Here is a 14,983-nt window from a genome sequence, read left to right as displayed (position 1 = left end):
ACCCAGAGTAATCTGCTTATGAGTATTACTCAGAGCTATTAGATGTGGTAAGGACAGAATTGTAGTGTAATTAGAGGGAAAGCAGTGTGAGTTAATAAATTATTTTTTAACTTTCCTAGAGAACGTATTTTTAAATAAAGTACATATGGTAACCAAAAATTGAGTTAATTGACTAAGCTAAACTAAGCTAGCACAAGTCCACAGGCATCCTTTTTTAATGTCTACATAAGAATGATTTTAATTTGTAATTAGTGTGGTCAAGAGAATATAAAGAAGTATTTTAATACTCTGATATTGCTTAAGTTTTAATTTTCCTAGGTAGTGTTCTGTCATCACCTGTTTTGGTTTCAAGACATTCATCTTCCTTCAACAATAAAAAGGTAAACTTTAGGCCAGGCTTTATCTGAGTTCTGTATCCTGAGTCCTCTGGATTCAAATTTAGTAGATATGAATTGTTAATTATGCTTTATCTCTGTAGAGTATTTTTCCCTTTCACGTGTTTATGGTGACTGTATGCTATCTGTATTTTATGAGGTTCTTCTTAGAAAATTTAGACTGTTCTGATTATTTCTTGGAATAATTAAATATTCTTTAAACAGTGTAATGCTTTTGCCGATACAAATCCTTTGTGCCGTCTGCCAGATTTAAGGACCACGGTACAGCTATGGAGAGTGAACCAAGCCCTGGGACGTCCTCGGTGTCGACGACAACCAGTAGCACCACCACCACCACCATCACTACTTCCTCCTCTCGAATGCAGCAGCCACAGATTTCTGTCTACAGCGGCTCAGACCGACATGCTGTACAGGTATTTCAGTTACCGTGATGGGTAGGCTAAGACTTAGGAGCCATTGCTTTTTGCTTAGGCCAGGTAAATGTATTGTTTGATATCCTCAAATGAGTTACATGCTAACCCTCTAAATGAGTACAGTTAGAATTGTTAATGTTTGGAACTACCAACAGAATTATTTAATAATCATTCAATGTAGGCCTATTGGGAGGGCCTACATTTGTCAGCATGTAGCTTCGAAAACAATGTCAGGAAAATTATAATTGGAAGGTCCCCAGGTGCTGCTGCAAGTGGGGAAACTCAACCAAGAGCCCCAACGTGAAGAATGGCTTTAGGTTTTTCTGGATTATTGTGTATTTGAACCCAAAATTTGGACTTAGGATCTGTTCAGCTCTGTAGATAAGAGGTTTGTTTTAAACCCAAGAACCCTAAGCACGAGGATCCATTAGGAGCTATCGGGGCAGAGGAGAAAGGGAATATTTGATTAGGAAAAGTCTTAGGCTGTTCACTTAGGTGAGAAAGTAAAGTTTAGCTGGTTAACCTTTGTAGGGTAGGAGCAAATTAGCAAAGATGGTGGTGGTCAGGCTCTCTCGCCCCATAGTCTCTTGCTCTCGCCCCATGTTTTGTAAATAGTTATGTAACAGCTGAGATCACTTACAGCACTGCGCGTGTGTGTCACGACGTACCCCCTTGACCACGGGCCACTTTTGTTCTGTAAACCTAAATAAGCTCCACCTGAAAAGCCCTTGTTGGCAGCATTATGGCCATGTCCTCTGGGTCAACCACAAGAGAATACAGCGTGTCTACCATATGGCTGCTGTGCCAGTCAGGAGAGAAGAAACGTGTCTGCAGTTCTTTTGGCTCCTTGCATCTTCTTCCAGCTTCCCCGCTCACTCCTTGCCCACCTTGGCTTCAGCAAACAGATACAGCAAGGCAGCCTTTATAGTAATGGAGGTTGAGGCAGTATGGTATTGCGTAAAAAAGCATGGGCATTGCAGGCTGATGCAGTTTTTGTTGGAATTCCATTTTCTTTACTGTTAGCTCTGTAGCCTTGAGTGAGAGGCATAATCTCCTTGAGCCTCAGGAAACTATAAAATGAGAATGAGACCACCTGCTTAATTAGTTATGAGGATTAGACAAAGGATCTAGAATTTTGTGGGGCACATTATATACTCAGTAAATGATAATAGCTAATACATACTGAATAATTATGTGCCAAGTATTTGATAAATGCTTTACATGGATTATCTCCATTCAACAGATGGAAAAATTGATGTTTTAAATTGGCTAAGTAACTTTGCTAAATTCACATACCTAGTTGGGACTCTTGACTTTAGAGTTGTGCCCTTAAATACTGAGTTTTTTTCCCGTTACACCTTTTTTTCTTTCTCAAATCTGCATAATTGCACTCCACCCTGAAAAAAACAGACCTGGATTAGTCATCTCTCTGATCCATTTTTCTAGAGTGCAGATCCCAGTATACTGACTGTCTAGCTGTTATATGGCTTAGTATTCTGAAATTACTGTGGAATAGAATCAGGATTGTTGGAATCGTCCGTCAGTTCAGTAGAAATTCAGACTGGAACATAGAGTGTTTTTAATATTTTTCACCTTTCTCTGAGGCAAGGGAAACAGGGAAGAGTATTTAGATCCTTGAACATAAAGATAATATGATATTTTAAATACCTTTTTGTTGTCCACCTATTTTCTAAGCTGGATGTGTTAATAAAAAAAGTTACTTGAGATTTAAAGTTGAAGATAATATCTCATGAATAGTACTAACTGTAATTCTTACAAGATCATACAATTGCTTCCCTTAAAATGTAGTCAAATCAATATTTATTGAACTACCTAAGTAGTTTAATACCTTCCTGCTTTCCTTTTTTTTCCCACCCCTGTGAATCCTTTTCACCTTCCTTGCTCCAGAGGAACAAAATAAGAGCAATGTGCTGTATCTTTAACTTGTATTTAAAGAGTCTCTCATCCATGAGTATGGCACTGAATGGTAATGAAGAATTGTGCTGACAATAGAAAAAATAAGTATATTCAAATAGGTTATTCATTTTTCATTTCAGTTTGATTTTAGAGTTTTGTTATGGAATTAGAGCAACATATACAGATTACCTAACCAAAAAGATATATTGTTGTGATTCTAAAGCACTTAATGCTGGTCTGTACTCCCCTGCAACTAGGGGTCAAAAGCCTGTATTTTGTGACAGGAATCTGCAGCAGGTGTAGCAGTCTGTTGTTGGTGAATTGCAACATGAATGCAGGAAGGTAAAAAGTGCAAGGAAACATGCTTTTTTGGAATTTGAATAAAGACATTCATAGCTTTGTGATAAAGGTATCCTGACTCAGAAGCTCAAACTATAGGATTATGTCTCTTTTTCTCCATTAGCTCTTTGAAAACTCTGGTTTGATCCTGGGATTTAGGGTGCTGTTTGAGAGTACCCATGGGCATGACATGACTTTGGGATGTGATTGCAGAGGACTGGTGTAGTCCAGTGTACCATTTGCACAGATAAAGGATTTTTCTCTTTTATTAGAACTCTTGACTGTTTCACATTTATCAATTTATAAAGTTTGGGTTCAGAGTTTTCATTTTACTAATAAATAGTCACGGTAATGAACACTTATAAGAATTTTTTTTAGTAGGAATAATTTTATTTTGAACACTTATAAGAATTTTTTTTTAGTAAGAATTTTATTTTGTGTTGAAACAATTGCACCTGACATTTAAAAAACATGAGTGGTTACTTAGTAATTTTCTAAAAAAAAAATGGCGTTATAATTTTATGTGGTTATTACTATAATGAAGCTAAGTTTTTTTCAGACATTTAGAAAAAATACAAATGAGAATCAGGTAAAAATCACTTCTAATCTAGCTACCTATCAGTAGTCTTTTAATGTTTTCCTGAATATTCTTTAAAATATTTTAATATAAATGGTATCTTACTCTGTACACTATTAAGTGAGCTTTTCCCACCTAATGATATATTTGGAAACTATTTTGTTGATAGTTGTTATTATTTTGTTGATGGTTGTTATCTGCTCTGTTCAATATAGTAGCTGTGAGCTGCATGTGGCTATTTTATATTTAAATTAAAATTCAGTAAAATTAAAAACTTAGTTCCTTGGTTGCACTAGTCTGCTTGTAAGTGCTTCGTAGATACTTAGGGTTAGTGGCTACTGTATTGGACAGCACTGATCTGTTATACATTACTGTTTGTAATACATGCAGGGTATACATATTCTCTTTATACCCAAATTGGGAATTCTAACAAGTTGTATCCAAAATGGGTATTCCAGTTTATATTGTTACTAACAGTGTATGAGCGTATCTGTTTCTCCAGTAGTAGTAGTAGTATTTTAAATGTTTATCCATCGGAAGGTTGAAAAAGTGTCGTGTTTTAATTTGTAAGTTTTGACTACTAATGAAATTGAAGATCTTTCCAAATGCTTACTTAGCCCTTTTTCCTTTTGTGAATTGCTCTACTGGGTAACTTTAATCTGTATAGATCAGTGAATCCTAGTGATGTATAACTAGGAGAGAACTGTTAATAAATGTGAGGACATTGAATATTAAAGGAGTGAAATTTTGAATTTCTACTTTATGGTTACTTTTACTTTTTTAATTTCTAATACAGCTTTTCTAATACTCTCCAGTTAAGATTCTGGTTTGACGTTGGTTCCGTTGACTCATCGCAGGTAATTCAGCAGGCGCTGCATCGGCCTCCCAGCTCCGCGGCGCAGTATCTGCAGCAGATGTACGCCGCGCAGCAGCAGCACCTGATGCTGCACACGGCGGCCCTCCAGCAGCAGCACCTCAGCAGCTCCCAGCTCCAGAGCCTGGCTGCCGTTCAGGTGAGGCTAAGACGGAGTAAGACCTTGCAAGGCCAGCGTTGACATTGCCTGCAGGCAGTTACCGAAAATAAATAGACTGGGTATTATTGCAGAGTTTGCAGATGTCCTGTGTTTTTTTCCCTAAAGAAAATATAATAGGCTGCAAAGTAAAAGTTAGTTTAAAAGAAAAGAATGTTGAATGTGTTACTCTGTTGCTGAGTTTTGTCTCTCTGCTTTTTATCTACCTTGCAGAAATGCTGTACCAGTCTTGTGTGTATAAAATTCTAGGGATGACAGTGAATAGTTAGGTTACATAAATCTTATTTACATTTTAACCAAAAAAGGTTTTTTTAAAATTACATAAGTAATTACACTCATTAAAAACAACCAGTATAAAATCATTCATAAGAGGTAAAGTATAGAGGTGTTCCTTTTCCACACCCACTGGTATTTTCCACTCTTCAAAGGTGGCCACTATTTAATATGCATCCCTCCAGAAATGTTCTGTATAAAAATATGTATGTGCACTTTTCTAAAATCTAGTCATGTGATTCTTATTGCTATCAGGATGATTTTATGATTAAATGTTTATGTTTTTAAACAGATCTTCATTATTATTGCGTTGTTGATTTAAATAAAACTCTAATGCAAGACTTAAATCTCGTCACCAGAGTAGGATCTCAAGTTGACTAAACCTGAAAAAGGTTTATTTCTGTTAAACACATCCCAGCTCTTACTTCTTCTCATTAGTGTAATTTTAAATAACATCCTGTTTATGATAGTTAGGAAACTGAAACCCAGTGGCATTTGATATAGCTCCAATTTATTTTTCATAACATTGGATTGGTAATTTCACTTCAAAGAAGAGATCTATACAGGAAAACTGAAAATGGGTACAGCTCTTAAAATAAGATGAGCCTTTGGGTCTTCTGTTTTCACCATGCAGTTATTTTTTTCTTAATTTGTTTGACATGTGGACTGTAAAATAGATGTTTTGAATTTTATTGTGATTTTTGTGGTATCCTGATATAAGAAAGTTTTAAACTTCAGACTTCTTATAGTCATAAAGATCTTATTATTTTAGGCAAGCTTGTCCAGTGGAAGACCACCTACATCCCCCACAGGGAGTGTCACACAACAGTCAAGTATGTCTCAGACATCTGTAAGTGCTCTAATTTTTTTCCTGGTTTTAAAATATTAGATTATTGCTTTCCACAAGTGAACTGTTAAAATCTACAAAACTGTTACTGTTCATCTGTTGAGTACTGTTTAAGTAACAAGTGGCTAGAAACAGGAATGGTAAATTTCGAGAATTCGGAACTAATGTCAAACTTCTGAAAATCTGAGTCATAAAAATATTTTTGTATTATTTCCTATACATGTTTTCCCCTTGATTATGTTCAGATCTTCTATGATTGGGAATGATTGCAGTTTTCAGTGTGCATTGAAAGCGTGGAATATATAATGCAGGGAAGTTCAGTCATGCGTTTACTGTGACAAGTACTAGAGAATGTCATGTCCTTGGTAGACATCTAAGTGTTTCTAGCTTTTTCTGTGCACTTCACATTTTAGAAATTTTACTTCCCAGCTTATGCTTACTTGAGTTACCTGGGTCAAATTTACAAGTATCCATTCAAGATAGTGTCATTTATTTTGAGATGAGAATAAATGATGATTTACTATATTGCACATACTTACTGGGAAATTGTGCAAAGTAATCCAGTTAAAAAGAAATTTACAGGTGTGGTAATACTTGTTTGCCCTTTTATTTTGATGTAATTTTAAATTGCAAGAATAATAAAAATTTCTGTATACTCTTTACTCAGATTCACCAATTGTTAGCATTTTGGCTCACTGCTTTATCATTCATTCTTTCTGTCTACATATATACAGTTACTTTTTTCTGAGCCATTTGTGGATAAGTTGAGACATGTTCCTTTACTCCTAAATACTTTGATATGTACTTCCTAGGAACAAAGTCATTCTTTTATGAAGCCACATGAAACAGGTCAAATTCAGGAAGTTTAACAGTGATACCCTGTTGTTCATGTTCATATTTCATCAGTTCTCCCAGATTTCTCAGCCTCATCCCTAGAGACCTTATGGACCAGATGATTCTTTCTTACGAGGGGCTGTCCTGTGCTGTGTAGGCTGTTTAGCAGCGTCCCTAGCTTAGATAGCAGTAGCTATGCCCTTCTCCTTTCCCCAGTGTGACAGCCAGAAATGTCTGCAGGCACTGCCAGATGTTTTCTGAGGGGCCAAATTGCCCCTTGTTGAGAACCATGGAGTTAAACTAATAATGTCCTTCGTGGCTTTTTTTTTTCTGATCCGGGAGGGTAATACTTTGATAAAATAGACTCCAGTGGAATATAGTTTATAGATTGCTGAGAAATTAAAGTTGAACTTGTGCTGTATTTCTTCAGCTAAGGGTGTGGTCTTTACTAAATACATGTATGATGAGCACATAGTTATTTGTGGGCTTTTGATCTATTTAATTAAAAAATTGTTTTAGCATGGAACTATCTTATGCATAAGAATTACTTATGAATACAATTACTTACAAAAGAAATTACTTGTGATTTGAAAATGTTAGACTGAAGAAAATGAAAAATCTTAAGTAATGTATTTAGCCCTAAGCAGTAATGCGATATGGTTATTGATGTCAGATAATATCTTTAATTAATATATTGGTAGTTATGGAACATACTGGTAAACTAGTTAAAATAATTATAGATAAATTCTTTATGAAGTACTGGAATAGCACTAGGGTATATACATACATATATATATATACGCACACACAAACACACAGATACGTGTTCTGAGGGCTTCCCTGGTAGCGCAGCTTGTACAGAATTCACCTGCAATTCAGGAGACTCCGGTTTGATTCCTGGGTCAGGAAGATTTCCTGGAGAAGCGGTAGGCTACCCACTCCAGCACTCCAGTATTCTTGGGCTTCCCTGGTGGCTCAGTTGGTAAAGAATCCACCTGCAATGCGGGAGACCTGGGTTCAGTTCCTTAGTTGGGAGGATCCCCTGGAGGAGGGCATGGCAACCCACTCCATTATTCTTGCCTGGAGAAACCCCATGGACAGAGGAACCTGGCAAGCTCCAGTCCATGGGGTCACAAAAAGTCGGACACAACTGAGCGACTAAGCATAGCACAGCATGTGTTCTGGATTTTTTTCCCTTCACATGATAAAAAGGTGTCCTTTAAAACTATTTTTGTTCCATTATGATTTTGTGTATGTGACTTTTAGAATCATAGTTCCAGTGATTGTGCTTATTTTTTATGAAATTGTTACTACTACTTGTCATAAATCATTGCCAGAATCTCTGGATAACTGGTGAGAGGAAAAGAAGTAGAGAGAATAGATGCCTAGAAAAAACAAGAGAATAATACATTGCATTTGTTTTGTGTTCAGTCCCAGCTAAGCAGTAGCTCAAGTGAATTGACTGGCAGTCCAAATTATACCTAGGGTAGCTTAGTAATTTTTAAGAGGAGCAGAGCATAATAGCAAAAATCCCTAGATAGTGATAAAATGAATTGTCTATTGGCAGTCTGCTAGTTTTCAGAATTTTGGTTGTTTTGAGATAGGTGCCTGATAACAGTGAACACCAAGGGGGAAGGGTCAATCCTTTCGTAGATAAAAGGGCTACAAGGTAGGTTGTCAAGTCACCTGCCAAATCGGTTGGGATTTAGAGTACGAGTGAAATGCCAGAGGGGAAATGGAATATTATATTTTAAAAAATGAGGTAAAAAGTCCAGTCTACCACATGGGGAAACTATGTATGTGAAGACCATTGTTAATTGATTGTATAGTGGGTGCCAGCATCCTTTTCTTTCCTGTAATTAGAACAGAAAGGCTAATTCTATACTCTTAACCAGTAGTGAGAGTGGTTTGTATGTGTGTGTTTGATTGGCTCTAAAATTAGTTGGGACTGAGTCTTTAGGTTGGATGTCTTTGTACTTCTATTAAATGTAGTGTAATTAAGAACTAATGTGAAAAAAGCATCAACGATGTTAAACAATAGAGTGGTTGGAAATATATTTGCACCATGTATGTCACACAGCTTATATTTGTGAAATACCAAGGGCTGTATTATATTAGTAAGATAAATAATGTGAATTCACAAAAGACCTGAATTGGTAATTTTCAACAGATAGACTACTTTTGGCTTTTAAGCACATGAAAATATGTTTACTTTACTGGTAATAAAGAAGTGAATGTAAAAACATCAATGTTTTATTTTCACTTGTCAGATTAGAAAACGGGGGAAAAATTGAGACAAAAACTGTTGACAAGTATGGTACACTCGTACACTATTGGTGGGAATGTAATTGGTAAAACTGTTCTAGAAGGTTATTTGGCAGTGTGTATGAAAATTTGAACCGCATGCCCTTTCATATAGCAGTCTAATTTTTAGTGAAATGATGTCACTGACTAAATATGAGAGAGAGTTATGACAGATAATTACACAAATATGCATGGTTTGTAATGGTAGAAAGTTATAAACAATACAAATGTTCTTTAATTGAGGATTAGTTAAATGATAGTTAATTCAAACACTGCGGCTGCTTTAGAATGCTATATGTATGTATATAGAGACAGATTTTCATGAGTTATTAAGTGAAAACAAGAACATCTAGTATTAGCTCATTTAGCTTATTTATTAGGTTATTCTGTATTCTAGTTCTAAAACTTTGTTCTTTTTCTTTTGCTGAGAGTTTATTTTTCATTTGTTTCAAGTTGGGTCATACTTGCTTGTTCAAAGCATTTTTATGACTGCTGCTTTAAAATCTTCGTCAGATAATTAAAATATTTTCCATCTTGGTGTTGGCATCTATTACCTTTTTCATTCAGCTTGAGGTCTTTCTGGTTTTTGGTACAATGAGTGATTTTTGATTGAAACCTGGACATATTGAGTATTATGAGATTGTGGATCTTAATTCCACAATCTCATAATATTCTGTTTTGGCTGGCTCCCGAAGGGGAGCATGTGCCACCTCCGCCCTGCCATTTGAGGGTGGAAGTAAATCCAGGTTCCCTGTTTGGTTTTGACTGGTATCTGAGGGACGCTCCCTGTAATTGCTGAGTCAGTGTGTGTTCTGGCTCCTCACTAGGCCTCTACTGATGCTTCTCTGGCTAGGAGGGAAAGGAGTGCCCAGTCATTGCTCCCTGTGTGGTCCCACTGCTGCTTCAGGGTTGGGATGGGTTGTTATTTGTGGTCTGTTATTGCTTGGCAGATATGAAGGTCTTGGCTCTCTACGTGGCCTTCTCTGACACTCACCCATTGGATGGGGTTTAGGGTGACTCATTACAGCCTGGTGAGGGGAGAGGCCTAGGTCTTTGCTAGTGTGGATGTGGCCACAGTGTTTCTGTGTTGTTTGGCTGGAGTAGAGCAATTATTGTCTAAAAGTTTTCTGTCTTGCTAGGCTGTCCCTTTTCTGATCCTCAGCTAGAAAGAGCAGCTCATTGGAGCTTTTTCTTTTCTTTTTTTGTCTATACCCATTGCTGTTTCTGGGTTATTAATTTGTTCAGCTTTATGTTTGGATTATGTGAGATTAAAAAAAAAAAATCCAGGGAGCTCTCAACCGCGTGATTCACTGAGTCCTGGAGTCTACTTTTCTCCACCTTTTAGGACTTTCTTATGTTTATTTTCTATGCAGCGATGGGGTTTTTAGTTATACTTAGGGATAAAGTATGTGTCTATTCCACTTTCCTGGAAGCAGAATTCCTACCACTTATTTTTTAAAACTTACATCTGTGTGGTTTTGTAGGAATAAAATCTGTAATACACAACAAACTGTTAATCAGTGGTTATCTTTGAGAAACTAGGTTGAAAAGTTTCATTTTGTCTTAAAAAAAAAAAAATGCTGTCTTGTTGTCTTAGATACAGACAATACAAATGTATACGTGAAAGTGACAGCTCATTTCAGTAGTCCCTTTTGCCCTGACAAAGTTTTGTGTGAAGCTGATTACCTTATTACTGTGCATTTCTATACATGAACGTAAGTAGATAGTCCTATGGTTAATTTTGTTTGTTTTAGTGTAAGTGAAGTGCCATCATTCTGTCTCTTTCTCTTCTAAGTCTTGGCATTTTCAGCTGGAAAAGATTATGTGGCTGGAAATTGCAATCATAAGTCTCTAAATGATTCAAGGGCTCTTTGTATCTCTTTCCTTTTGTTGTTTTTTGGCCTTAGAATCTACATTAATCCCGGATGTTTTGACTTTAATTCACTGTACTGTTCTATTAAAAAGGAAAAACCTTATTTTTTATAGCTTTCTAGCTTTGATGCCAGACAAGATGAGCCTTTTTTTTTTTTTTGGCTGTACCATGTAGAATCATAATTCTGTGACCAGGGAGCATACCCGTGCCCCCTGACTTGGGAGCTCAAAGTCTTAACTGCTGGACCACCAGGGAGTCCCAAGATGAGATTTTGAAGCCCAGTTAGTTTTATGACTCTTCATTCATAATTCACTCATTTATTCAACAAATGTTTATTGAGCATTTAAATACTCCTCTAGTACTGGGACACAGCTGACAAAATGTCTGTATGGAGCTAGGGATATATCGATAGTAAGTAAACTAGTATATAATATGTCAGTTGGGGGTAAGCTCTGTAGAGAAAAATAAAACAATGAAGAGGAGTGGGATGAGGGAATCTCCTATTTTAATTAGGGTGGTCAGGGAAAAGCATTGCTAATAAAAATGGCATGTGAAGGAGGGTGAGGGAGGCAAACATGCTTAAGAAACAGAAAGGAGGGTGGTGTGGCTGGTGTGGAGGGAAAGTGGGAGTATGTTTAGAGATAACTTTAGAGAGGAAATTAATCATGAGAAGATTATTAAACCCTTGGGTTTTACTCAGCGTGAGTTGGGAAGCTGCTGGAAAGTTGTTTTATTTGGGATGTGACATGATCTCATATAACAGCTACAGTGTTGAGTAGGTTCTAGGGAGGCAGTGATAGAAGTAGGGAGACTGGTTAAATGGTTCCTACAATAATCTGAGAGATACTGGAGGCTTGGACCATGATGGTGACAGTAGATGTGGTAAAAAGTGGTTAGCAAAGATTCTGAATATTTGTTCCACCAATATTTTATTATAGACATTTGGATGTTTGGAAAATAGCTAATAGTATGTGCTGAGGGATTGACTAAAAGATGTGAGGAAAGGTAAACAGTCATGGATAAATGGTAGCATTTTGGCCTGAGCACCTGGAACGATCTGCCAAAGAAGGTGTTGGAAAAGAAAATCAAGAGTTCGGTTTTAGATATGTTGTGTGTTAGACACCCACCCATACATGTTGAGTAGACATTGGCTATATGAGTTTGGAGTTCATATAGCCAAATGGCTATTGGCAGGACTGGTGACTTAGTGATGTCTTGTACATCTCATTGACATTTTCAGTCACCAGGGTACCTGATGACTTTACTACCCATTGTGGAGTATTATGAGAGAGTTTGGTAGAATGGAAGACATGAGGGACCTAGCTTCTAGTCTTAATTTTGTGACTAACTGGTGGCATGACTTAGGGCAAGTCATTAACCTCCTTACACCCCACTTTTCTTTCATGTAAAATTAAGTTGTCTAATTAGATGGTTTTTAGTCTTTTCATCCATATGTTCCTGGGTTTAGATCAGGGAGAAGTTTCAGGAGATGAAACTGAATGTGCACTGAATTCTCTTCCTCCCAAATCGATATGTTGAAGTTTTAAACCCACATGTGACTATATTAGAAACAAGGCTTTTAAGGAGGCGTTTTAGTTGCTCAATCGTGTCTGACTCTTTTGCAACCCCATGGACTATAGCCCGCCAGGCTCCTCTGTCCATGGAATTGTCCAGGCAAGAATAGTGGAGTGGATTGCCATTCCCTTCTCCATTTAAGGAGGTGATTAAGGTTAAATGAGGTCGTAAGTGTGGAGCTCTGATCCAGTGAACCTGGTGTCTTTATCAGAGGAAGACACGAGAAATGGACACATAGTGTGTCCCTCTCTCTGCTGAGAGGACACAGTGAGAAGGTGGCCATCTGCAAGCCAGCAGAGAGGTCTCACCAGAAATTGAATTGGCTGGCACCTTGATCTTGGACTTCCTTAGCCTCTAGAACTGTGGGAAATTTCTGTTTGAGCTACCTGATCTGGCACCTGTTCAGGTAGCCCCAGCAGACTGAGAGAGATGGGGCTCTGAGCCTTCCCTCCAGCTTCTGTTCCACAGAACAGTTCTGTGGTCTGTTTGAATCTGGGGATTCTGAGTAAGTGTTGTGTGAAGAAAGGGAACTGTTTAAAAAGAGAGAACCAGTGGTTTAAATGTTAAGTAAGGTTTAGTCAGGGATTTTTTAAAAAAATAGTTTTATATGTGTTATGAAAAATACATATCACATAGTAGGTATGTAATAAATATTTGTTGAAAGATGAAGTTTAATTATAATCAACTAGAGTATGTAATACATTGTTATTAATTTTAATTCTTGATTATTGCAAGTGGTTTATCTTCAGAGAATCATTTTAGGATATATTCTGACTGCCTGAAATTGCATTGTAGAAGACAGCCTAAGTCCTGACCTCAGTGATGAGATTCTTTCATTCCTTGTTTTAAGCAGCCAGCCAGTTATCAGGTTTATTGTGTTGTGCTGTGCTAGTTGCCCTGGGGGTGCACATGAGTCAAAGTTGCTTCCCTCAGACACAGTGTGCCTAGACATACCAAACAGTAAACAATGTAGCAGTATATAATCAAGTGATAAATTCTGTGGGAGTTAACAGAAAAGAGACCTTTGGGGATTGGGTAGTTGAAGAAGGCTTTTTGTATGGGACTTAAGCTGAGCTTTAAAAAATACATGGAATTTGAGAGAAGAGGACTCAGTCCTGAGCTCATGATCCTGAAATAGCAGAGCTTAGTTTTGGAGATTCATTCCTGAATGGGATTCTGTGTTAGTCTCCCAGACTCCGGAGGATAATCTGTGCCAGTGTTTCCTTCCTGAATGCCTACTTGGTGCCTGGCATTGTGTTAGGTGCCAAGGATCTGAAGTGAACGAAGGTCTTAGAGTACAGTGGATATAGTCTTGTTGTTCAGTTGCTAAATTGTGTCCCACTCTTTGCGACCCTATGGACTGCAGCACGCCAGGCCTGCCTGTCCTTTACCGTCTCCTAGAGCCTGCTCAAACTCATGTCCATCGAGCCGGTGATGCCATCCAACCATCTCATCCTCTGCTGCCCTCTTCTCCTTTTGCCTTCAATTGGATATAGTCTGCAGACATATAGTTAAAGAGCACTGATAGGAGTTTTGTTTTACTGGAGTATATTCTAAAAACTTGCTTGTAAATCTGGAATATTTGCAGGCCTAAAAATTCCCTCCCCTATACCTTTTTAATAATTATTTGTATATAAATTCTGTATTGAAAATGATTTTTTTAGGAAACTTGAAAGCAGGGACCATTGTTTTCAAATTTTTAGTATGACCAAAGAAAAGACTGATTGAAGTCTTATCACTAACTGGTACTACTTCCCTTCAGGCTTTTAGGTATGCCGATTTAGTTTTTCTGGAGTTTTGTGAAGGCTGTCTAGATGTCATTGTGTTCAGGACACTTTTTGGGCCCTCTTACTGTGAAACTTTGTGTTCATGTGTATGAAACTAAAAAAGTCTTAACAAAAATTTCTTTCCTTCTGTTTTTCTCTGTCCTCTGTTTCTAGAATTCCTTAGTTGAATATTGGTCTTTCTGGATTGAACCTTAACTTTGTTTAGCTTTTTACTTATTTTCTGTCTTGATCTTTTTATTCTGTTGCGACATATTTCCTTGCCCCCCCTTTTTTAACCCTTTCTTTTTACATTTAAAAGAAAATTTTAGTTTAGCCTTCGTATTTCCAATTTCTAAGAGCATTTTCTTATTTTTCCTAGAATCCTGTTTTTCTGTTACGGATGAAATATTTAGATCTCTTATCAGATTTCAAAATTCTTTTTCTTGAATCATTTATATTCCTTAGAAACAGTCTTGGTCTTTTCCTTTCATGCTGTTGGTGTTTCTCTTAGAAAGCAGGGTTCTCTTAAAATGCCTGGTTTTCTGTTTATATTTAAGAGTAGATAATTATATAAATTAATCAGCATGGATTTCTTCCACTGCTCTGAAGATAGGTCTGCCCCAACAGACCTCTTTTCCTTTCCTTAGTGGAAAGGCCGATTAAGATTTCTGTCTTTGCAGGTGGAAATGGCATTGGTGGTCACAGTGGGAAGGATATGTCTTTGGCAGATTTAGAATTGAAGGTGTACAGATTGGAAGCTGGCTGTTAGGCTGGTGAGCTAGTAGTTTCAGAGTAAGGAGAGTTTTACTTCCAGGCACGAGTGCCCTCTCCAGAAGCCT

General features: G+C 37.3%; 1 protein-coding gene across 9 annotated transcripts in view; it reads left to right on the top strand.

Annotated features, from left to right (window-relative positions):
* PHC3 (polyhomeotic homolog 3) overlaps positions 1–14,983 on the top strand; it is a 79,949-nt gene that overhangs the window by 1,895 nt on the left and 63,071 nt on the right. For 5 of the 9 annotated variants that reach the window (XR_009697098.1, XM_061168306.1, XM_061168300.1 and 2 more), the window contains exons 2-5: positions 323–380; positions 643–808; positions 4,499–4,654; positions 5,718–5,795. Coding sequence is in view for 8 of the 9 variants with exons in the window: in XM_061168306.1 (XP_061024289.1) it covers positions 323–380; positions 643–808; positions 4,499–4,654; positions 5,718–5,795 (458 nt within the window). In the remaining variant the exon portion in view is untranslated. Of the gene's footprint in view, positions 1–303; positions 381–642; positions 809–4,498; positions 4,655–5,717; positions 5,796–14,983 lie in introns of all 9 variants that reach the window. The other 4 variants (XM_061168305.1, XM_061168301.1, XM_061168302.1 and 1 more) reach the window with 3 other exon arrangements.

The sequence above is a fragment of the Dama dama genome, chromosome 19 (genome assembly GCF_033118175.1).
Source record: "Dama dama isolate Ldn47 chromosome 19, ASM3311817v1, whole genome shotgun sequence".
NCBI lineage: Eukaryota > Metazoa > Chordata > Mammalia > Artiodactyla > Cervidae > Dama > Dama dama.
Note: the sequence above shows the minus strand (reverse complement) of the source record. Positions and strands in the feature narration are given on the sequence as shown.